The sequence below is a fragment of the Dermochelys coriacea genome, chromosome 5 (assembly GCF_009764565.3).
Source record: "Dermochelys coriacea isolate rDerCor1 chromosome 5, rDerCor1.pri.v4, whole genome shotgun sequence".
Lineage (NCBI taxonomy): Eukaryota > Metazoa > Chordata > Testudines > Dermochelyidae > Dermochelys > Dermochelys coriacea.
This window is the reverse complement of record NC_050072.1, coordinates 25,493,163-25,518,449: the sequence shown is the minus strand read 5'-3', so window position 1 is coordinate 25,518,449 and position 25,287 is coordinate 25,493,163. Positions and strand designations below refer to the sequence as shown.

At 45.4% G+C, this 25,287-nt stretch overlaps 1 protein-coding gene and 1 long non-coding RNA gene across 5 annotated transcripts in view; one reads left to right on the top strand and one right to left on the bottom strand.

Annotated features, from left to right (window-relative positions):
* The window catches only part of LOC122455345 (sperm flagellar protein 2-like), a 44,471-nt gene extending 43,431 nt beyond the window's left edge, over window positions 1-1,040 (bottom strand). The window contains exon 1 of one of the 2 annotated variants that reach the window (XM_038403346.2): window positions 836-1,040. In XM_038403346.2, the coding sequence (XP_038259274.1) occupies window positions 836-893 (58 nt within the window). In that variant the 5' untranslated portion in view covers window positions 894-1,040. The remainder of the gene's footprint in view (window positions 1-835) is intronic. The other variant, XM_038403345.2, reaches the window with a different exon arrangement.
* Window positions 1,034-25,287, top strand: part of LOC122460215 — a 91,792-nt gene continuing 67,538 nt past the window's right edge. For 2 of the 3 annotated variants that reach the window (XR_006281365.1, XR_006281366.1), the window contains exons 1-3: window positions 1,065-1,158; window positions 20,771-20,899; window positions 23,872-23,933. This is a non-coding gene — a long non-coding RNA (uncharacterized LOC122460215). Of the gene's footprint in view, window positions 1,159-20,770; window positions 20,900-23,871; window positions 23,934-25,287 lie in introns of all 3 variants that reach the window. The other variant, XR_006281367.1, reaches the window with a different exon arrangement.

Below are 25,287 nucleotides of genomic sequence, written 5' to 3'. Positions count from 1 at the left end.
ATCATAACATTCAAAAACCAGTAGGGGAACACTTCAATCTCCCTGGTCAGTCAATACTAGACCTAAAAGTGGCAAATTCTTCAACAAAATAACTTCAAAAACAGACTCCAACGTGAAACTGCAGAACTGGAATTAACTTGCAAGACACCATTAGATTAAGCCTGAATAAAGACTGGGAATGGTTGGGTTATTATAAAACCTAAACCTAAACTTCCCCAATACTAATTTCCCTCTAGTGTTGCTCACACCTTCTTCAGAATCAGGGCGACAGTATTTTCAGTTGAACATAGTTATTACAGAGAGTGTGCAAAGCCCACGCCAGGTATAGTGAGTATATGAATAATACCACCAGGCCAAGAGCCCGACTGCCATCCCAGCAGCAGAACGCTCCTGCTACCCCCACTTTACCCAGTCACCACATTCCCAAACTTGCCTGCAGAGACCCCGACCACCTCACCCACCTGCCGGACGTCAAAGTCTCCCCAAAAGTGACTCCCACCCATGGCACATCGGAAGTCGAGCAGGGAACCCATCTCTCTACCTGTGCACTGATCCTCAGGCTGTCTTGCTGTGGCGCAGGCCGAGAGGCTAGTCCCCTGGGGCACTGCCCTCTGGGACTCCCCTTCGGGCAGCAACTCGGAAGCCCTTGCAGCCGTACTAATGCCCTAACGAAGAATTGCCCGGGGGCTCCTATCCACCGGCTCCCTGCGAACAGACACCCTGAGCGGGAGCCCCTGTAGGTGCGTAGGCACACGGTGGTGTGTGGGCACCCCCGGGCCCTGCCTCTCCAGCTGCGGCACCGTCCAGGACCCAGGAGTCGGAGCCCCTGACTCACCCACGGTCCGGGAGAGCTTCACCTCCCGGTTCAGCCACTCGCACAGAATCTCCGACATGGCGGCCGCGGGCTGCGGGCGAACCCCACTCACACGGGCCCGGCTCCGCGTCCCGTTACCATGGTGACAGGCAGGCAGCGTCTAACGCATGCGCTAGGAAGGGGGGGGCTCGGGAATACAGTGAGAACTGCGCATGCGCAGTGGAACAGCTACGCGGCCGGGGGGCGGGGAGAATGTGTTCTGCTTAGCGCATGCGTCCACAGCGGGGAAGAGCGCGAACTGGTTTGCGTTGGCCGCGTTCGGCCGCTGGCGCATGCGCAGTGAAGTAAGTCCCGTCCTCTGGCGGGTACTGTAATTGTGTTGCTCAGTGTTGAATGGGAGGCAGTTTGGGGCGGGGGAAGCCGTGGAAGGAGAGCTCGCACGGAGAAAGGATGGGGGGGGGGCTTGGGCTTAGGCTTAGGCCTAGGCCTGGGGCGCGGTTAGGGGAGCTGGAGCATAGGCCAAGGCGCTTGAGGGGGCAGGGCTGCTCGCGGCTGTGTTGAGAGGGGAATGGGAGGGATGCCCCAGTGCTGGTGGGTTTGGTGTGGGAGACGGGTGCGAAGCCCAGATGCGGGGTGGAGCGGGGAGGACTAGGGGGAATAGAATAGGAATTCTGAGGCTCTTGTGAGAGAATGCGAACAGGAGGAGGATGAAGCTTTTGTGGGACGGTAAGGGGAAAAGGCTCCACTGGTGCTTCCCCTGTAGGGAGATGAGGCCTTGGGAGTAGAGGGTGCTGCACAGCAGTGGGAACAAAGTCCTTAGGGCTGTTTGACAGCGATAGCCATGCGCCCCGATGCTGCATCAGGCTATAGAGGTGAAATTGTGCTTGAGGGCAAGGTCTGTATTTTGGGCGTTTGCACAGTGCCAAGTGCAGTGGGTCTGGGTCATGACACCATTTACATTGAAATAGCTCTCAAAGGCCCTGGCCAAGTTATTGATCAAGTATAAATAACACCACTACCAGTTGTGCCATGTAGTGATTCCAAAGATGGAAAACCTCTGAAAGATTGTGTCTTCATCTAAAGTGTGTCAATTTTTATGGGCTATGGACCCAATTCAGAGGTGATATTTATAGAGTATAAATTCAACGCTGGTGAGTAAGCACAAGTGAATATAAAATCCTATAACACTTATAAAGGTGGTGGGGAGGAGAAGGAGCACAGTGGGTTAGTACTGTAAATGGAAAAGCAGACCACAGGAGGACTATGGAGAAAGAGTAGGACAGATCTGGCTATCTTACACATTCTTACATCTTGTTGGTTAATTTTCCCGGCCTTCCATCCTCAGAAGAAGTTATATATGACATATACTTACTAATACTTAGGGTTTGTCTATATAGCTTGTTGGAGCAACCCTCCCAGCCTGAGTCAGCAGATTTGGGCTAGCATGGCTTGTGTTAATGCTCTAAAAATAGCTGTATAGACAGCCCTAAAAGCTGCGGCTCTGGATGGAGATTGTGTTCTGAAGCCTAGCTACCTTGGTAGCTACTTGGGCCAAAGGGGCAATGTTATTGTGATGATGGAAACTAAGAAATCATATCAGTATCCTATGGTCCTCTTGTTTGTGAGGTGTGGAAAATCAGGTATGTAAAGCCATAAAAACCCTGCATGGGTTGGCACCTAGGGCCTCTAGATCTACAGCACTGACCCCTTAGTACCTGAGCTTAAGAAGTAACTGTTAATTGGTAGTAGTGTTAAGATGGCCACTCACTCATTTTCAGAATACCGGACATTCCAGTACTTCCTGGAACGTCGTGTCGTGTGTCCCCCCCATGTGACCTCATGCACATGGTGCATGTGAGGTCACGCTGGAGGGGGTGGAGTGGCACGCTTTTAAAAATGGCATCCCTGTCCAATGCTGGACAAAACCACATTCAGTTTTGTTTCAGGATCAGACTGGGGACAAACATCTCAAAAAGAGGACTTTCTGGTTTATTCCTGGATGAATGGCCTCCTTAAGCAATAGTAGTTTATCATCTATATGGATCAGTCATCAGAGGGGTGACCTAATGTGCTCTGCCAGTGAGTTACAGAACTACTTTCAGAGTAGCAGCCGTGTTAGTCTGTATTTGCAAAAAGAAAAGGAGTACTTATGGCACCTTAAAGACTAAATTTGTTAGTCTCTAAGGTGCCACAAGTACTCCTTTTCTTTTTACAGAACTACTTGTTAGACAGCAGTAGAATGCTGTGATTTAGGATTCCAGGGTTATTTTCCTGCCTCTGATAAGGCATTGTTTAGAGGGCAATGATTAGACCATTCTTTAGAGCAGGGGAAACAGGACTCTTGAGTGTTGTTTTTTGTTAATGATACTTTGTGTTTACTTAAAGCTTGTTTGCCTGTCTCAAATTGCTGTGTGGGGGTGGGTATGCAGGGATTTCCCCATTTTACTGACTTCCTAGCAAGCACATAGATTTGGAAATTCACTCAGTCGCTGTGATGAGTTCCCTGAAGTCTGAGTAGTTAATTGCTCCCTGTGAGGGGTGAAGTTGAGCCATGAGGCAAACTCCAGAACAGCAAATGGCAATTTTAGAGGGCACAGCTGCAGATCCTTGTGATTGGAGGCAGAAGGATTTTGTGAGTGGTGTATTTGGTCTGTTTGTTTTTTTTTGTTGGTTCTCTGTGAGAGTTGTGTGGCTAGACTGTGGGAATCTGAACAGGCCCATTGAGACAGATCTGTTTGTGTCTCAGTGAGGCTGGCACTCTTGGATCTTTGAACAGACTCAGTGTTTGAAGTCTCTGAAAATTAATCCCTCTGTGATAACTAGAGGTGAAGACTAGCACTGAGGCTTAGTATATGATAGCTAACAGGCAAACAGGAGCCCCTGATTGCAGTTTCAGAGGGAGTTTAACAAGGGAGCAGGGGTCCATCTGTTTTAGGTATGGCTCCTCATCAAGTAGTGGATATGGATGATGAGGAAACAATTGCTTTTACATGCCTTGGAAGTGCTGTGTTTCTCCTTCTGCTGGAAGACCAAAGAGATTGCTGGTGCATTAAGTGCAAGCTGGCAAATGTGTTTGTCTGGAACCACAATTTTAAATACTGTGTAGTATTTGAGAAAATGAAGACTTACTGGCAGCCACATTTGGAAATCATTGCCACAGACATCAATAGGCCTTCATGGGGAACTGGAAAGATAGAAATCAAAGAAGTGATTTTGCAATTTATGACCAGGAGGGAAAGGAGAACCAGCAGCCATTCAGCCTGGTTAGAGGTATTGACGTGATTAGCGAGTGAACTACCGAAGAACCTGTCTCTAGAGGAAAGAAACAGAAATCTATGGGTGACATTTCTGATGCTTGCTGAACTGCAAGAACATGCAACTACCAAGAAAGGCTCTTCAACCATCCTGAAAAGGCTGCCAATCGTCACTGATAACTTCATATAAAGAAGAATGGACAGAGAATTCTGTAAGGGACACAAGGACCATAGGAAGGTGTGCTGTTTCTGTGACGTGAAAATATGAGATGTAACTGCATAGTTGGCTATGATTGTGAAGTTGACTGGCAAGTGTCCACTGGTGATGGTACACATTGGAACCAATGACTTGGGATCATGTGGCTCTTTACAGACTATAGAAGACTTTAGGAATCTTGGAAGGGAGCTGAAGAAGAGGAAAGTCCTAGTAATATTCTTGGAGGTCCTTCCAGTCCCACGAGAGAGATAAAGGAGAAGACAGAAAATACTGGACGTAAACGTTTGATTGATGTGAAGCTGAAGGTTTTGGTTTTTGGGACATTGGGTCACATTCCAGTGTAGGAGGATGCTATATAAACTCACAAGTGGGGATGGGAGTTAATCTCCACCAGAAACTAGCTGGAGCAAACAGGATGGGGTTAAACTAACAACGCAAGGGGAGGGTGCTTAGAAGCCAAATGCAGTACAAACTCAGTGTCACAAACAAATTGATGTGATGTGACCAAGAATATAAAGAGAAGAAATATTTCAAATGCTTATATACCAATGCTAGGTAACAAGAAAGAGTTGGCAATTCTTATCGATCATGAGAAATTTTATAACAGGCATTATTGAAAACCTGGTGGGAATATTCACATGAGTGGAATTTTAAAATTGCTAGTTATAACCTATTTAGGAAGGATAGAGTGAGTAAAAGATGTATGTATGCAGTGGGGAAGGGTGTCATACTCTACATTAAATACATATTACCTGTTATAGAGTTATTAATAACTCAGAAGCACAGGATCTTGAATGCATATGGATCAATGTGCTAACTGGAAAAGCCCAGCAATAGGTGCTGGTGGAGTTCTGTTCCAGACCATCAAATTAAACCAAAAAACAGGATGAGTTACTCATTAAGCACTGTCTGTCATGTGTGGAAAGAAAAATTGTGGTGTTATGGAAGCTTGAAGTTTGGGAGGACTTTGCTGGAGATCTCATGCAGCCAGCAATAAAACATAATTAGAGTTTCTAAAAATTACATATGATGCTTTTCTAAGACAAAGGTATTACACCCATCACAAGGGAGCTCTATTTTGGATAAATCACCCCCTGAGCGACATAAGTTACGCCAATATACGCACCGGTGTGAACAACACTGCGTCTGTGGGAGAGCTTCTCCCGCCGACAAAGCTTCTGCTGTTCACAGGTGCTGCAGTAGTTAAGCTGACAAGAAAGCACTCTCCCATCAACTTGGAGCAGTTACATTTCTTTCTAATGTAGCTGTGCCCTTAGAAACTAATATGAAAACATCTATTTTAACGTAATTTATTTCCCTCAGACACTTTATGTAAGAAAAAGAAATCCAAGTTGCAACAGTTTTCTGTGTCACTTTTTATGGCTTTGAATGCTCTGTCCCTCTCTCCTTTTGTTTTTCATTTTCCTACCCACGCTATTTTCTCTTAGCAAATTGCCTTGTGTTTCATTTAATTTAGGCCAAAACAACAAGCTGCCTGTGGTGCAGCTGTTGCATGATATCAACTAACACAGTTGTCAACAGATTACTGGACCTCAATTTGGCAATCTCCCTGTATGATTATATTTATGCACTGATCCTACAAGAGATTCTGTAATGTTAGTTTGTTTTACATTATATTTTATGCTTTAATTAAAGCACAGATATTTGCCTTCTTTTGCTTTTATGTAAGGCTCTCAGGTTTCCACAGATGCAAATATGTTGATTCCTTTACAGCAGAAATGTAGCTGTGATTTGGCAAATGAATCTGCTGAGGACATGTGCATTATAACAATTTTTATTTTCTAGACTAGAGGAAATTTATTTTTTAAGTACTGAGATTTTGCTGAGCTCTGTACAAGTCTTGAAATATAGATCACCTCTGCTCCATACTAAACCAGACATATGCACAGTTGTTAGGTTCCATTTTGATTTATTAATAAAACTTCAAAAAATCAGGCTCAATTGGAATTTATTAATCAAAAATTTAGTCAAGATTAATACAGCACAATACAGAATACAGATTGGTTTGGTATTGATAGCCTATCTGAAGACTGGAGAAGTGACTTTGCAGCTTGATTCAGTCCTAACTCACTCCCAGAAACTACCCTCCGTACATGTTGTACTTGGGACAAAGAAGAATCGCTTTCCTTAACTGATCTACATATGGAATTCCCCTTATGGTATCTCATTTTACCTAATCAATAAACTAAAGGTATCTGTGACTAAGTCCTTATTATAGACAATGCCTGTGGCATAGGTAACGAGCTAAAAACATTTCTTAGTGGGTGATCATCTCCTCGATCACTGAAGACATTTGCAATAATAATTATCCCTCCTCAATCATTAGTGGTCCCTTCCTGGACACATTCTCCATGAGTCAGTAGGGTCAGGGTAAAAATATTATACACATTCCATCATTTGGTCACACACTAAAATTCAACCTAAGTACAGAGTCCCTTGAATAATAGATACAAAGCACTAGAATTATAGTTACAAAACACTTTGTGCATGAACCAAAGGATCATGGGGGTTTTATATACAAAGAGTTATGGGAACACAAAGAATCATAGGGAGTCTAGTCCAGTAGAGGCACAGGGAAGCCCAGAATTGGGAAGGGTAAGGCTGTTTCTCTCACTGTTTATTTGGGTATGGCTATGCTTAAAACACTACACTGGCATAGTTGCACCACTGTAGCTCTTCTGATGGGAGGGGTTCTTATCAGTGTAGGTAATCCACCTTCTGAAGAGGCAGTACCTAGGATGATGGAAGAATTCTTCCAACCTAGCACTGTCTACACCAGGGGGATAGGTTGGCTTAATTATGCCACTCAACGGTGTGCATTTTTCACACCCTGAGCAATGTAGGTAAACTTTCATTTTCTAGTGTAGACCAATCCACAGTAACTGAACCTGTATTTTTCCCCCACTCTCCATGGTCCATTCCAGGAGTGCCCAATCAGGTCTCTGATCTCCTAACATCTCCTGTCTCTGGGAATGGATCTTACCAGGGGCTTCTGAGGCTGCAGAGCTCCCTGCCTTATATGCCTATCCCCAGCAAGCCAATATCTCTAACGGACAGATCCTGTGCATTCCTCTCCCTCTCTCTCTCCTCTTGAGGCCTATGAACAGTGTATTGCCAACAGATGAAGTTACTACACCTTTTTTTTTCCAAGCAAGTATATTTATTCTTAAGGTAAAAGTATTACAAAGAAAACATCATAAAAACAATCAACAGATTTAAACTCACATTAAACATACTAAGAGTCACCCATCAATCTTATGTGGCCCTTGTAGACTAAAATCTTTCCAACCATTCCACAAGCGGGGAAGCCTTCCTTGGGACGGAAGGTTCCATCTGTTTACTGGATCAAATAGAAGACCCTGAGTCAGTTTAAACCCAGTTTTTTAATATCAAAAGCCCTTTCTTTGTTAGTCTCTGGAAAACCCAGTTTGAACAAGGATATGTAAGCCTCCCCAGAAGATGATACCTTAATCACCCCCACCTTATTTTTGGTTTCATAGATTCATAGATAGATAAGGTCAGGCGGGACCATTATGATCATCTAGTCTGACCTCCTGCACAACGCAAGCCACAGAATCTCACCCACCCACTCCTGTGAAAAACCTCACCTACATCTGAGCTATTGAAGTCTTCAAATCATGGTTTAAAGACTTCAAGAAGCAGAGAATCCTCCAGAAAGTGACCAGTGCCCCATGCTACAGAGGAAGGCAAAAAACCTCCAGGGCCTCTTCCAATCTGCCCTTGAAGAAAATTTCTTCCCTACCCCAAATGTAGTGATCAGCTAAACCCTGAGCATATGGGCAAGATTCACCAGCCAGATACCCAGGAAAGAATTTTCTGTAGTAACTCAGATCCCACCCCTTCTAACATCCCATCACAGGCCATTGGGCCTATTTACCATGAATATTTAAAGATCAAATTACCAAAATCATGTTATCCCATCATACCATCTCCTCCATAAACTTATCGAGTTTAATCTTAAAACCAGATAGGTCCCTTGGAAGACTATTCCAAAACTTCACTCCTCTGATGGTTAGAAACCTTCGTCTAATTTCAAGTCTAAATTTCCCAATGACCAGTTTATATCCATTTGTTCTTGTGTCCATATTGGTTCTGAGCTTAAATAATTCCTCTCCCTCTCTGGTATTTATCCCTCTGATATATTTATAGAGAGCAATCATATCTCCTCTCAATCTTCTTTTAGTTAGGCTAAACAAGCCAAGCTCCTTGAGTCTCCTCGAGGAGAATCTATGATAATCCTCCCTTCTTGAAGTTGGTTACAGTCCTTGGCCCACAGTGATACATAAACTTAATACATTATGGTCCCCAAAGATATTGCATGGGGTTGCAATGTCTGTCTAAAAATTTATCCTTTTTTAATATAATCGATTGGTTTTTTGGGGTTTATAAAGCAGAGGCAAATTATATATGTAAAGTGTTCTGTAAAATCAAAAGTATAAACAGTTAAATTGAGCCTGTGCTATCTATAAATTAATTGGTTCTTTAAGCTTGGCGAACAGTATAGGTGTACATAGAGATGGCTTCAAAGCAGGCCAGCCCATTCAGCTGAAAGATGTTTGTGCTAGATGGTTGAAGGCTGTTTTATTGCTCTATTTATTGTTTTATATGCATCTCTACCTTCTAGTAATTTTGTCTTTGCTGCTCTGGATATGCTGAGCACTAGAAGCAACAGAGTGTGGTTGAGTTTAAAAGGTAAGTATGGGTGGCTTGGAGATCTGGAGTTTGCTCACCTTTACTCTTGTTGTTCATGGAAAAAAGTTGAAACATAAGATAGGAGAAAGAATACTTATTTTTATGCAGCACCTATTGCTATGGCATCTTTGATCAATTAAAATGATGAAATTTAATGAAGTATATAGCCTGTCTTGATATTTAATGGAAAGCCTGACCACACTAGGGATTGCCTTCTAACTTATCCTAAAGACTGTTGCAGTTTCCAGGTTTTTATGAATGGCTCCAGCAACCTTTTGTCCCAGTCAATGATCCAGAATATGTGCATAAACATGCACTAAAGAGAGATAAATGCACACACATTGAGGGATGGGTAGGTATATTTTGTTTTTAAAGTTTTGTGCCTACTGAAGCTGGATGGCATTATTGTTCAGGCAGTGGCAGGGTCTGGAGAGGCCAGAGGGGATTTAGTTGTAGGGCGCAGCACTAACTGATATGAGAGGCCAGTTACTATACCTAACAAGTAACTGAGTTTGGAAAGGGAAGAGAGAACTTGATTTAGGGGATGGGTGAGTGATTTGTGGGAGACTGGGAACCTTGTTAAGCAACATAGGAGTTGATCAGGAAGCACACAAGAGATACACTAATGGTTAGGTGAAATTCCAAAGCCCCCCACTTCCCTGGGCAGTGCCCGCTGCTCTAATGTCTTCTCAGAATTGTTCCAGGAATATTTTTTTGAAACGTTGGTGTGCATGCACTGCAGTTTGGACTCTCTAACTTCCCTGAGCCTGTAAAGAGCATGGGAGTGCTACTTTTGTTTTTCCCATGCTGTCAGACCCATTCCTTTCTTTTTGATCAGCCTCATTGTTATAAGCACAAGGGCAGAGAAGGGAGTATAGAACCAAAGAGAAGAGCACCTGTTCCACTACCTTTACAGAGACACTCCCCTGTTGTATAACAGAGTTGATGTTTCAGGGCAGAAAGAAAAGTGTGTGAGAATGTGGCTCTCTGGCAAGATGTCCAGAATTCCCAGGTTTTTCATTGGGTTTGACAGCAGCACCATGACAATATTATCATAGTTCCTGGGAACCTGCGTCAGGGACCAGGACCATATTGTGTTAGCTGCTGTACAAATACAAAACAAAAAGTCAGTCCAATAATCTCTCGTTTCTGTTTCTGGCCTAGCTGGATTACTGTAGGTGCAGAGACATAATGTGTAAAAGACAAAAAAAGTCAATCAAACCATTTTGAAATGTCAGTGTTCAGTTTCCTACATGGGTGAAGTTTTGTGCTGACTCTTAATTATTTGAACTAGCTTATCCATCCCTATTAATTAAGTGTCCTTAGGTTTGTCTTCAGCACAATGAAACAAATAATAGATAAATGTAAAAGAAAATGAAAATGCTGCAAAACCATGTTCATCTGACTGGAATAGGCAGCCTGGAATTTATTTGGATAAATGGGAGTTTCAATAAGAGATTTTTCACAGTGTATTTACAGTATTTCCCACAATGTGCATTCAACCTGTTGAATTCACTGCCTCAAGCAGAGATTTAAATAATTTATTTGGATTTTAAATGAATGGCTAATTTTATGTCCAGAAATAACCTTGGTGGTTGTACATACTAAGATAGATTTTATTACCTCTCATGCTTCAGGACGAAAGCTGGTCAGCAACAGGGACTGGGTTGCTATTTTTTTCTCTTCTATTAATTCTGCCATCCTTGCCTCGAGTAGCACTTTACCCTACAAAATGAGGGTAGCAGAATTGGGCTCTCTTTTAGTCACTTCTATGGCTTCTTTCATCTGAGGATCTGCTTGTTCTTTGCAAACAAATTAATGAAGCCTCATTACACCCCTATAAATTAGAAAAGGATTATATAGTGATCTGAGGTTTTGTTTGTCTTGTGAATTTTAGTGCTCAGGAACTGCGCTGGATTTTTGAGCCCTGGAGAATGAAATCTATGGAATATTTACAGCATAGGTAACAACCCAAAGTAACTGTTTCCCAACTCTGCCTTTGCAATGAACCTCAACCCTTTTGAATAAGAAGTTTGTTTGTTCTCCATCCTATTCAATTCTGTGTGTCTTTGCAGAATCTAACAGGCAATGCCAGTGTGGTGATGGCTTCTGTGATATGGACACTGTTCCAGTAGGGCCTAGACCACGTGTCAGCAACCTATGGCACGCATGCCAAAGACGGCATGCGAGCCGTTTTTTAGTGGCACGCTGCTGCCTGCCGGCTCCCAGCCGCCGCCCCCTCTCAGCCGGCTGCCGAACCCAGGCCTGCAGTGGGCTGAGAGGGGCCCGTGGCCGGGACCCCAGCAGGCGGCAGCATGCCATTAAAAATCCTGCCCGCCCCGGCCCGCTCTTCTCCGTCCCCCCTGTGGGGGCAGGGTGAAGAAGCTTGGTCCTGCCGGCTTCTGCTGCAAGGCAGGCAAGCTCCCCCATCTCTCGCCTCTTCCTGCTCCTCCCCCGCTCCCTCCTTGCCACCCATCAGCTGATGGGCCTTGCGCGGGAGAGGGAGAAGCGGAGCTGCAGCGCGCTCGCTGCTCTGGGGAGGAGGTGGAGAAGAAGTGGGGACGGGGCTTTGGGGAATGGGGGTGGAATCAGGGCATATTACCTCCAGCCCCCTGCCGTGAGCCGCTAAGGGCAGGGGGCTGGGAGCATCCCCATGACCCTAGTCCACACCCCTAGCCATCTGCCCTGACCCCTACACTCCTCCCTCACACACACCCAGCCCCCTGCCCGATCCCTTCACCCCCCACACACCCAGCCTCCTGCCCTGACTCCTGCACCTCCCCACGACCCCAGCCCTGACTCCAGCACCCCCCACACATACCCAGCACCCTGCACCCCCTCACACACACCCCCAGCACACTGCCCTGACTCCTGCACCCCTCTCACATACTCCCAGTCTTCTGCCCTGACTCCTCCACCCCCCAGACCTCTGCCCTGATTCCTGCACCCCCTCACACCCACCATTACCCCAGCCCTGACCCCTAAACACCCTTCACACACTCCCAGCTCCCTGCCCTGACCCCTACACCCCACACACACACCCCCTACCCTGACCCCTGCAGCCCCCTCACACACACCCAGCCCTCTGCCCTGACCCCTGCACCCCCCCAGGCCCCAGCCCTGACTCCAACACCCCCCACATATACCCAGCCCCCCCACCCCATGCCCTGGCTCCTGCACCCCCTCACATCCCAGCCCCCCCACACACCATGCCCTGACTCTCGCACCCCCCACATTCCCACCCCCACCCTGAGCACCAAATGGGAGCTCCTGTATCCCCCCTTCCCCCACATTCCCACCTGCACACCTCACACCAAATGGGAGCTGCCCAGGTAAGCACTCCACACCCAAACCTCCTGCACCACCCTGAGACCCCTCCCTCATTCTAGCTTCTGGCCGGACCCTGCACCCCAACCCCCAGCCTGCTCCTTCACCCCCAGCCCTGTGCTCAGTGCACTCCCACCCTCAGCTCAGTGCAGAGAGAGAGGAAGAGAATGGGCTAGAACCAGGGAGAAGGTAGGTACCCACTCTGTGTGGGCAGGGCCGGGATCCCAGACCGGCAGTGGGCTGAGCGGGGCCAGCAGCCGGGACCTTGGCTGGCAGGAGCCAGCGGATGGAACCCCAGACGGGCAGCAGGCTGAGCCGCTCAGCCCTCTGCTGATCTGGGATTCTGGCCACCGGCCCCGCTCAGCCCGCTGCCGGTCTGGGGTTCTGGCTGCCGGCCCCTTGCCAGCCGGGGTCCCGGCCACAGGCCCCACTCAGCCTGCTGCTGGCCTAGGTGAACGGAACCCCAGGCTGGCAGCGGACTGAGCGGGCCAGCAGCATAAGATCAGCATTTTAATTTATTTTAAATGAAGCTTCTTAAACATTTTGAAAACCTTGTTTACTTACATACAACAATAGTTTAGTTATATAATATATAGACTTATAGAGAGAGACCTTCTAAAAAACGTTAAAATGGCACGCGAAACCTTAAATTAAAGTGAGTGAATGAAGACTCGGCACACCACTTCTGAAAGGTTGCTGATCCCCGGCCTAGACTGTGAATTCCAGATTGATTTCACATAGGTCACAGAACAACCAGCAGATGGTGTAGTAACTTACAGTCACCAGAATGCACTGTAGGCTGGATTTGAACTTTTGACCTAAAAGTTTCCTTATTTCATTACTTGTAAAGAGAAGAACGCTAATGTTTTGTAAAATGGATTTAAAAGGACAGTAGGAAGAGAGAGTCATATAGAGATCAAACACTAAGGTGCTGAATAGTTAGTAATTCAGATTCCATGGATTCTGTTACTTTTGTTGTTTTAACCCCCTAAAATAAATTAGATTTAGAGCATTTTCCATTCAGATTAGTGCAGTAGTTCTCAAATTTTTTTGCTTTGGTGACCCTTTTCAGATCAAATTTCTGAGTGCAACTCCCCTTATAAATTAAAAACACATTTTTTTATATTTAACACTACTTAAATGCTAAATTTATAACCCTATTGTTTAAAATGAATTTACCTTTTCTCGGAACTTTTAAATTAAGACTAAAATATATCTTTTTAATTATTGTTGTAAGCATAAAAGTTATTTTTTTTGAATAGTTACTGTTTAATATTGGGGGGCATGGGCACAAACATACTTTGTCAATATCACTATTCACAGCAGACTTAGTGTCCCATTGCCATCCTTACTTCTGCTCTGCTGCTGGCAGCAGTGCTGCCTTCAGAGCTGGGTGGCTGGGGCACTAGCAAGTTTGTTGTGAAAAGTGATATTTGTATGTTTGTTAATATCATTTTTCACAGCCTCCCAGATTCTTGGGGCTCAATCTATTTGACTAACAAAGAGATGGTTAAGGGGTGACTCTAAGTACCTACATGGAGAACAAATGGGCTTTTTAATGTAGCGGACAACTGGGTAACAGGTCAAAGGCTGGAAGTTGAAGGAATTATTTTGCGGAAATTATATGCAAGGACATCTGTGTGCAGGCCTAGCATGGTGGCCAAAAAGAATCCAATCTTGTCCTCATGAAGTGCATGCACACCAAAAGTGAAATCCACATGGGCAACGCTTCTCGAAGAACCCCAGTTACTGTAAGGTAAGTATCACGGAGTCACCGGGTGATGCTCTGGAACTACTCCATATGAAGCCAGTCAGGACTCTGGAGAAGCCTCCTCTCCCCAAGGCAAGAAGCTTACACAACTTCGACCTTCCTGGGGCTGACCTTGGAGCATTCAGCATCCCCGTCCACACCGTACACTTCCCACAGCAAGTCCACAGAGGCGAGGCTCCTGGGGAAGCCAGTGGGTCCTGCATCCCAATTCCGCAGTCAGACGTGACTCTCAGCCAGCAAAACAGAAGATTTATTAGACGACAGGAACACAGTCCAGACAGAGCTTGTAGGTACAAACAGGACCCCTCAGTCAGGTCCCTCTGGGGGGCAGGGAGCTTAGACCCCAGCCTTGGGGCTCCCTCTACTTCCCCAGACCGCTACAAACTGAAACCCCCTCCAGCCGTCTCACCCAGCCTCCCCCTGGCTCCTCCTCCAGCCTTTATCCAGTTTCCCAGGCAAAGGTGTCACCTGGCACTAACCCCACTCCTGGCTCAGGTTACAGGCTCAGGTATCATCCCTCAAGTGAAGTCACCTCCTGCTATCCCATCCCCAATGGGGACAGTCCCAGTAAAACTCTCCTGCAACATCCCCAAGTCAATCCTCCCCACTCCCTGCACCGTCACAGTAAGTAACATTCTTTCTGTGGAAATTGGAAAGATGTTTGGTGAAAAATGGGCCTAGCAAATGACACTGGTAAGCCACCAAATGCTTTGTCAATAATCAATTGGTGTATCACAGCATTCCATCTATTACCAGAAAAAATTCTCAAGTGTCTACTTTGTATTTTTGATCTCTATTCTGAATTAAGCAAAAATCACTCCACCCTGATATCAAAGCTATGGACGTTGAGCATGGTCAGTAAGAATTTAGGATTTCTTAATTTAAAAAAAATAAGTGTCCTGGCAAAGAACCAAGTATATGTAGGAGTGGCTCGGCAGAATCACAGCTGTGAAGTAAAGGACCGCAGTGAGCATGTACAATGTTGGCAACTATTGAGCATATGCAGTAAGGTGTGACAGAGAAGTCAGTCAGTTATGCAGTTAGCTGGTCAGAACCTACTCATACTGGTAACAACACGTTTTAAAGGTCAGAGCAGTCAATAGAATTCGGAGGTAATGGTCAAGATTGAGCATGTGAAAGTGAGGTAACTGTTGCTAAGAAAAGGAAGGATATAAAGAAAGAGCTACAATGTAGCATAAAAGGCCAGCTTAAGTTTCTGAGTCCAGAGGCTGCACTGGAGAAGGAGAGAGCCGTGCAGGAAGAGCAGGGAAGCCAGCAAGAGAAGCTACAGAAAAACTACTGCAGAGAGAGAAAAGAAAGCTGGAGCGGGGCAGAGCTGCCTGACCAGGAGCTGAACTCTGGATATGAGTCAGCAGTGTGCCCTTGTTGCCAAGAAGGCCAATGGCATTTTGGGATGTATAAGTAGGGGCATAGCGAGCAGATCGAGGGACGTGATCGTTCCCCTCTATTCGACACTGGTGAGGCCTCATCTGGAGTACTGTGTCCAGTTTTGGGCCCCACACTACAGGAAGGATGTGGATAAATTGGAAAGAGTACAGCGAAGGGCAACAAAAATGATTAGGGGTCTAGAGCACATGACTTATGAGGAGAGGCTGAGGGAGCTGGGATTGTTTAGTCTGCAGAAGAGAAGAATGAGGGGGGATTTGGATAGCTGCTTTCAACTACCTGAAAGGGGGTTTCAAAGAGGATGGCTCTAGACTGTTCTCAATGGTAGCAGATGACAGAACGAGGAGTAATGGTCTCAAGTTGCAATGGGGGAGGTTTAGATTGGATATTAGGAAAAACTTTTTCACTAAGAGGGTGGTGAAACACTGGAATGCGTTACCTAGGGAGGTGGTAGAATCTCCTTCCTTAGAGGTTTTTAAGGTCAGGCTTGACAAAGCCCTGGCTGGGATGATTTAACTGGGACTTGGTCCTGCTTTGAGCAGGGGGTTGGACTAGATGACCTTCTGGGGTCCCTTCCAACCCTGATATTCTATGATTCTATGATTCTATGAACAGCAGCAGCAGCAGTGATTTGATTTTTAAAAGGAAGCAGCAACGGATTTATGGAATAAGCTTAATATTCTTTTAATTATATTTTAGTATAAGGATAGGATAGGATATAGAGTTAGTATGTGTACGCTTGAAGCATGTGTGTGTGTTTTTAATTGTATTTTATTTATGAAAAACTTAAAGTATAATTTAAGATCTGCTGTCAGCAATTTGTTCCAAACCGGCCACTTGCAACAAATTGCTTCGCTTAGTATCATTTGAACTATATACTGTTGTAGTTTGAATGCTCTTTAACTTGCAATAAGGAATTGGTGTCTCAGGGATTTTGTCCTTTATTTAGGATTCTTAGATAATATTGTAGTAGGGATTATTAGACACTTAATTAAAAAGATACTTTGTTTTGGAAAGAATACTGACTGTGTCAACTACTTTATTGGAAGGTTATATCCGTGTCCTTTGGTGTTTTCCTTAGCACCCTGGGAACTTTTATCTCAAGAAGGAGATACTAGGGGGCCAATAGGCAGCTTATTATAGCAGCATCCTAAAATCCATTTTTCAGGATAGCATATTGTGACATCCTGGCACCCCCATATTCACTACTGTTATATAAGTATGATATGTTTTGTACAAAGTATGCCTTGTGAGGTATCATTCTAAAAGTCTGAACTTATGAAGTTTGGCTAAGTATGTGCTACTGAAACATGTTGTGAGATTGAGAACATCCACAAGCAGCCTTTCAGGTACAACAATAAAAAGGCCAAACAATGTTGATGGAAATACACACAAGCACAAGAATTACCCCAGGAACTGTGTACGATAGAAACCTCTCAGAGATAGCACTACACAATGGGAACTGTTTAACCCAGATCACAGCAAAAGAGCTTTCTAGCAAGTTAGAAGAAGATATAAAAGGGAGAAGTAACATCATTACTGGACCTCACTCTCTCTACAGCACAAAACCTGAAAGTACCGGAGGAAAAAAGACTGAACTGGCAGGGAAGTGCTGGTCCCAGGCAGGAAGGAAGGAAGCCTGCCTGTGTATACAAAAGCTAACCTGCTTGTACTAGCTGGCTAAAACACTGCTTGATTCAAATCCTAACTAGTATATTAGGCTTAGATTGCAGTTTTGTTTTATTTCTTATGGTAATCTACTTTGATCTGTTTGCTATCACTTAAAATCTATCTTTCTGAAGTTGTTAAACCTGCTTTATGTTTTCTCTTAACCAGTGTGGTTTTGAGTGAAGTGTTTGGAGAAAAATTTCAGCTCAGTTTACAAAGGCTTGTGTATCATCCTCTTCACATCAAGGGAAGGGTGGCTGGGTAATAAATTCATATTGGTCAAGTTTTGACCAGGGCAGAACAGTACAGCTCCATTTTCCTAAGATGGGGGCTGAGAGTATTTTGGATGGAGCCTTTCTATTGTTGCTTCATGCAGTGGCTGGTGGAGCATTCATGAACACAGCTGGGTGTGGCCCCTACCTGTGGATGTTGGTATGAGCGGAAGCTTGGAGGGCTTTTAGCTTCTCACACTGACTGGTAAAACAAAGGGCTCAGCTGTACCCCAGGGGACACTCTGGAGGGGACGTAACACATACATCCACTCCAAACAAAAGGTATAAGGACAACTACATTTTCATCTACAAAGCTCATTAAAACATTAATTGGCTAACAGCTTCCTCACAACATCCATGTGAGGTGGTGAGATGCAGAGGTCCATTGGTTCCAAAGGAGTTGGTTTCCAAAAGAAAAGGAGTACTTGTGGCACCTTAGAGACTAACAAATTTATTTGAGCATAAGCTTTCATGAGCTACAGCGTAGCTGCATAAGCTTTCGTGTAGCTCACGAAAGCTTATGCTCAAATAAATTTGTTAGTCTCTAAGGTGCCACAAGTACTCCTTTTTCTTTTTGCGGATACAGATTAACACGGCTGCTACTCTGAAAAGGGTACACTGCTCTTTACAAGCAACTCCTGCCTCAGACATGACAAACTCACTACACTTAATACAGTACTTTCATTTTATTTATCAATGAAGGATAGTATGGGAGCTTTCTATTGAAAGCTTATAACTTATCAATACTCATTATTGTGAGATGTGTGTGTTGGTAATATTTAAGGAATAATGTAACTATGTTGAAAACTATGCCTTAAAGTCTTAGAGTAAAAGTTAGGCACCAGGAATTCATACATCTAGGTCAGGGGTTATCAACCTTTTTCTTTCTCCCCCTCCCTCCACCCCAACATGCTATCAAAACTCCATGGCCCAGCCAGGGAAGGGGACTCAGGGTTCTAGCCGCTGGGTGGGTTGAGGGGGCCCTTGGGCATAGGCATAGTTAGACATCTATTTTCAGGGAGCAGGGCCCAGCGGGGCTTCGACAACCTCCACACAGTGGGGATTGTGGAGGGATCACCACTTCCACCCCCTGATTCACCTCAGGCCATCCAGACCACCCAGCCTGTTTGGGTTGAGGAACTGCCTGGAACTCTGCCAGAGGATGTTGTGAAGGCCAAGACTATAACAGGGTTCAAAAAAGAACTAGATAAATTCATGGAGGATAGGTCCACGAATGGCTGTTATCCAGGATGGGCAGGGATAGTGTCCCTAGCCTCTGTTTGCCAGAAGCTGGGAATGGGCGACAGAGGATGGATCACAATTCCGTGTGGAGTACCTGGCATTGGCCACTGTCGGAAGACAGGATAGTGGGCTAGATGGACCTTTGGTCTGACCCAGTATGGCTGTTCTTCTGGGGGCGGGAGGGTGCAACCAAAAATTATAACTCAAAGTGGGAATCAGCTCAAAAAGTTTGACAATGGCTCAGAATGCAGGCAGGCAGTAGCTAGGGGCTGTGCGCAGGCAGGAGGGTAGCTCAGGGTGCATTGAGATGGTAGCTAGGGGATATGTGCAGGCAGGGGAGTAGCTCAGGGTGCAGGGAGAGGGGTAGCTGGGGCTGCGTGTGGTCAGGGGGTAGCTCAGGATGCAGGGAGAGAGTTGGCTAGATGCTGTGTTCCACCCGGGGCACTGCTCCCCAAGGGCTCTGCCAGCTGGGTCCCCCTGCCCAGGCAGCTCTTACCAGCTGTGCAAGCAGTCAAAGATGGCAGGGAGCTAAGGAGCAGCCCCGGGTACCAGCAGAAGCAGGATGCAGGGGAGCGCCATGGCTGCTCGCTCCATGGTAGCAGCCAGAGCAGCAGCTGCCCTGTACTGCCCAGCTCCAGCTTCTGGCCTCCGACCTGGTCAAGGGGCAGGGCCTCGGAGAGGCTTGGGGAGAGAAGGACGGCGGGGAGGAGGCAGGGTGGAGCTGACCCCGGGTTCCACTCTGGATAAGGCACTGCAGTTTGGGGGGGCAACACTCCCTGTGACCCCACAACTCCACCTAGGGGCTCAGGGCTTCTGCCCTGCAGGAAGCGTCAGGGTACCAGGACTCCAGGATTCAGTCCCACAGCTCCCAGCTTCAGACCGGCTGAGGCATCGGGGTTCAGGGCTTTAGCCCTGTGGGGGGCACCAGGGCTCCAGGCTTCAGCCTTGGGGCCCCACACACCCCTCAAATGGCTTGCGACCCCTACAGGGGGCCAAGGACCCCCCATTGAGAACTACTGAGCTAGGTGATGCCCACTCAATCAGGAGGGAGTTCTCACTCCTCTCTGATCAGCCAGTGATGTAATGCAAGGTTCAATGGTCACCCTTGCCCCATCCCAGAACAGTCACTGGAAAACCATCAAAGACAACTGTAAAGAATCATAACCACTTGGAGGTAAAAAGGAACATTATAACAGACAGGGGATCGCCCTGTCTGAATAAAAACAAAAGACTGACTGAGTATATCACTGGGGGAGAAAGACACTGCTTCCATTCATGGAAGAGGCATCTTATTGAAAGGGGGTGTTTCATGAAAGAGCGGATCCTGGTTCATGTGAAATTGGATAGGTCTGCAACAGACTGAACTTTGTGGGGGGAGAGGGAGAAATCTACGTTATTAGATAAGAAACTATTAATAAAGATAAGGTCTAGAACAGTGCTACTCAAAGTGGTGGTCTGTGGACCGGTGCCTGTCCACAAGCCATCGGCTGCGGTCTGTACGCACGTTGGGGAAAAAAATTGCCGGTCCCCCATATCAGATAGCTTGAGAAGCATTGGTCTAGAAGACCATATTTTATTGTTTTGTTTTGTATTGTAACCATTTTCTTCCTTTACTGTCTCTTATTTCTAAGGGAACCTCTACTTTTTCTTAAATTACCTTTCTTTTGTTTTAAATTTAAGAGCTTATAGGTACCGTGCATTATACAGGAGCGGTGATTTGAGGTACAATTGGTAAATTGGGGTATGCTGTTTCTTTGGGAGCAGAGGATCAGGGATTTCTGAGACTAGCCAATGTCAGGGGCTGGATATCACAAGGAAACACTTCAAGGGGATTCAGGGCCTAAGATGCACCTCTGGTTAACCTGCAAGGCAAAAACAGTGCTGCCATAGCCTGGAGAAGAGTGCTTAAGTGGGTGACAGGCTGGTGGTGTTAAGAATCTAACACCCAGGTACCAGAGACCAGGGTCCCTCTCACTAGAAGCAGGGAGTATCGCAGTGACTCGCAGACCTGGGTACCTCAAGAACCATGACACGTGGGTAAATATTTTTATATCAATTTTACAGATAAGGAGATTGAAGAAAAGAAGTTACAACTTACCCAAGACTACTGAAGGTGTCAATGTCAGAAGCGGCATTAGAATGCAGGAGTTCCTACTGTTTTATTCAGCCCATTTTGTGCCTCCCTCTAATTGGGTATAACAGTATGCGCATCATGTCTCCATATAAATGTGATTTTTGCACTAACTAGACAGAAGAGCACTCTTAGCCTGGATGTGTGCAAGTCATAAACCAATTGAAACTGCTTGTTCAGTGTGCTTTTAGGTTTTCTGTCAGAGTCTAGGTTTTTGGCAATACTACTGCATGAATTCAAACAAAATAACTTGGGATGGAGTTCTATGCAAATGTCAAGAAAAACAGTTTTAATAAAACTATATCATTTGAGTACACCTGTTACAGCCAGATATTTTGATCTGAAAAGAGTAAGTTGAAACTATCAGTGCATGCCAAGTGAAAGCACTCTGGGTTATGGGAAAGCAATAATAATTATGCTCTACACATGGACCTTTGGGTGGCATGGACCTTCATTCTGTTTTTATCCAGACTGAAAAGTACATTGATTATGAAGATCGCTAGAAAAAGTAGTCTAAATTCAATAGCAAACATTTTAGTCAGAGACAGTATGCTCCAGCTTCTCATGGTACAGCTGCCATGTTGAGTTTTTAGAAAGGAGTTCTGTATTTACCTCTGCTTGTCTGTGATCTGGAAATGTCATTTATACCTGCCTGTATTTCAGAATTAGCTCCTTTCTAATGATCGGTGCATAAATTTGGGAGATGGTAATTTTAGATGGGGAACTGATCTCCAGTTGCATGCAGAAAAATGAGTTTTTCACATTTTTATTTTCATGCTAAAGAATGGGAATTTAACTTTATTCCTCAGAAAGAAAGAAGTACTTGTGGCACATTAGAGACTAAAAAATTTATTTGAGCATAAGCTTTCGTGAGCTACAGCTCACTTCATCGGATGCATGCAGTGGAAAATACAGTGGGGAGATTTTATATACACAGAGAACATGAAACAATGGGTGTTACCATACACACTGTAGCAAGAGTGATCAGGTAAGCTGAGCAGGGGTACTCTATCTGCTACCAAAGATCTATAAACCTGGAAATCTTAGACGCCACATCATCTCAGGCATTGGTACCCTGACAGCAGGATTGTCTGGCTATGTAGACTCTCTTCTCATGCCCTATGCTATCAGCACTCCTAGCTATCTTCAAGACACAACTGACTTCCTGAGGAAACTACAATCCATTGGTGATCTTCCTGAAAACATCATCCTGGCCACTATGGATGTAGAAACCCTCTACACCAACATTCCACACAAAGATGGATTACAAGCCATTAGGAACAATATCCCCGATAATGTCATGGCAAACTTGATGGCTGAACTTTGTGACTTTGTCCTCACCCACAACTATTTCACATTTATACCTTCAATGTATACTTTCAAATCAGCAGCACTGCTATGGGTACCCGTATGGCCCCATAGTATGCCAACATTTTTATGGCTGACTTAGAACAACGCTTCCTCAGCTCTCGTCCCCTAATGCTCCTACTCTACTTGCGCTACACTGATGACATCATCATCTGGACCCATGGAAAAGAAGCCCTGAGGAATTCCACCATGATTTCAACAATTTCCATCCCACCATCAACCTCAGCCTGGACCAGTCCATACAAGAGATCCACTTCCTGGACACTATTCTGCTAATAAGCGATGGTCACATAAACACCACCCTATACCGGAAACCTACTGACCGCTACACTTACCTACATGCCTCCAGCTTTCGTCCAGACCGCACCACACGATCCATTGTCTACAGCCAAGCTCTATGATACAACCGCATTTGCTCCAACCCCTCAGACAGAGACAAACACCTACAAGATCTCTATCAAGCGTTCTTTCAACTACAATACCCACCTGCTGAAGTGAAGAAACAGATTGACAGAGCCAGAAGAGTACCCAGAAGTCACCTACTACAGGACAGGCCCAACAAAGAAAATAACAGAACACCACTAGCCATCACCTTCAGCCCCCAACTAAAACCTCTCCCATGCATCATCATAGAGCTACAACCTATCCTCAAGGATGACCCATCACTCTCACAGATCTTGGGAGACAGACCAGTCCTTGCTTACAGACAGCCCCCCAACCTGAAGCAAATACTCACCAGCAACCATACACCACACAACAAAAACACTAACCCAGGAACCTATCCTTGCAACAAAGCCCATTGCCAACTGTGTCCACATATCTATTTAGGGGACACCATCATAGGGCCTAATCACATCAGCCACACTATCAGAGGCTCGTTCACCTGCACATCTACCAATGTGATATATGCCATCATGTGCCAGCAATGCCCCTCTGCCATGTACATTGGCCAAACTGGACAGTCTCTATGTAAAGGAATAAATGGACACAAATCCGACGTCAGGAATTATAACATTCAAAAACCAGTCGGAGAACACTTCAATCTCTGTGGTCACTCAATTACAGACCTAAAAGTTGCAATTTTTCAACAAAAAAAAAACTTCAAAAGCAGACTCCAGCGAGAGACTGCTGAATTGGAATTAATTTGCAAACTGGACACCATTACATTAGGCTTGAATAAAGACTGGGAGTGGATGTGTCATTACACAAAGTAAAACTATTTCTCCATGTTTATTCCCTCCCCCCCCCACACACACACACTGTTCCTCATACTTTCTTGTAAAGTGCTGGAAATGGCCCACTTTGATTATCACTACAAAAGGCGTTTTTTCTCTCCTGCTGGTAATAGCTCAGCTTACCTGATCACTCTCGTTACAGTGTGTATGGTAACACCTATTGTTTCATGTTCTCTGTGTATATAAAATCTCCCCATTGTATTTTCCACTGCATGCATCCGATGAAGTGAGCTGTAGCTCACAAAAGCTTATGCTCAAATAAATTTGTTAGTCTCTAAGGTGCCACAAGTACTCCTTTTCTTTTTGTGGATACAGACTAATGCGGCTGCTACTCTGAAACTTTATTCCTGCTAACCATAGTTTTAGCTTGTGGTGATTGTCTAATGACTACTAAATCTAAAATAGTAACCAGACTCTTTCTCCTTTTACAGTAAAAGAAACATGAGCTGTGTGGATGCAAAGAGCCAAAGGATTTGGGGAGCTTGTTGAAAAGGTAATACAATACATTGCTGGTTGAATGTGTGTAGGGAAGAAACTGTAAATGCTAGTTTGGCTACATTGCTGTCCTGTAAGAATACGCTATGGTTACTATACAGTAAAGTGGACCCAGACATCTAAATGTGTAGCCTCTTAACATCTGCCATCCAAAATGACTTAATTGTTATGTTTTCTTCAATTAAATCAAAACTTCTCCTGGCTTTTTTTTAATTGTTTATGAGTGTGTGAGTCATTAAATTTAGTGGGTCAGAATACAGAGTGTTGTATATTTATAAAACAGTAGTGAGAAAGTGATTCTCTTCTCCCCATGCCCCAATGAACCTTTCTACAAAGCCAAATAACTAAATATTGGTTTCACTGTTGATGCACAATATTTAGTACAACTCTATTTAGACCTGTCTTGACACTATTACCACATAGCTTTGTCTAAGGATCTGATTCTGTCCTCACTCTGGTGTAAATTGGGAGTAACTCCATTGAGGTCAATTGAACTACACTGGTGTAAGTGTGAGAAAAATCAGATTAGGTGTGAATGTGACATTGTCAAAATTTTCTTTTCCGATGAGCTTTTTTCCCTATACCATAGCATTTTAAAATTGTCTGTTTTATACTCTCACTTCCTCCCCCTGTGACTGACCTGTCTTTTTATTATTATTATTTATTTATTTGTTTTATCATAGCACACTATGAGCCCCAGCCATAAACCAGGGCTGCAATGTGCTAGGCACTGTTCAAACACAGAACAAAAAGACTTACTGGTACTCTGGGGCCAGCTCTGGTCCCCGGAAGGGTCGAGAAGGGCGGAAGGGGCAGGGTTGAGGGGGTCAGAGCCAGCCCGAGCCCACCCTGTAAGGTAAGTGCCCCCCTCCACCGGGGTAGCAGCAGCAGCAGCCCGGGGCTCCGGGGGCTATTTAAAGGGTCCGGGGCATCCCCCTTCTACCACCCTGGCCCTTTAAATAGCCGCCGGAGCCCTGGGGAAGCGGTGGGGCTCCAGCGGCTATTTAAAGGACTGGGGCGGCAGAAGCGGCTGGCGCCCGGCCCTTTAAATAGCCCCTGGAGCCCCCGCTACCCCAGGGCTCCGGGGGCTATTTAAAGGGCCCGCAGCTCCCCTGCTTCTACCGCCCCGGTCCTTTAAATAGCCGCCGGAGCCCTGGAGTAGCGGGGGCTCCAGTGGCTATTTAAAGGGCCCGGGCAGTAGAAGCAGGGGAGCCCCAGGCCCTTTAAATAGCTGCGGGAGCCCTGCAGCCGCTACTCCAGGGTTCCAGCTGTGGGGCTCTGGAGGTAATTTAGAGGGTGTGGGGCTCCAGCCACTGCTGGGAGCCCCAGGCTCTTTAAATTGCCCCCTGGGG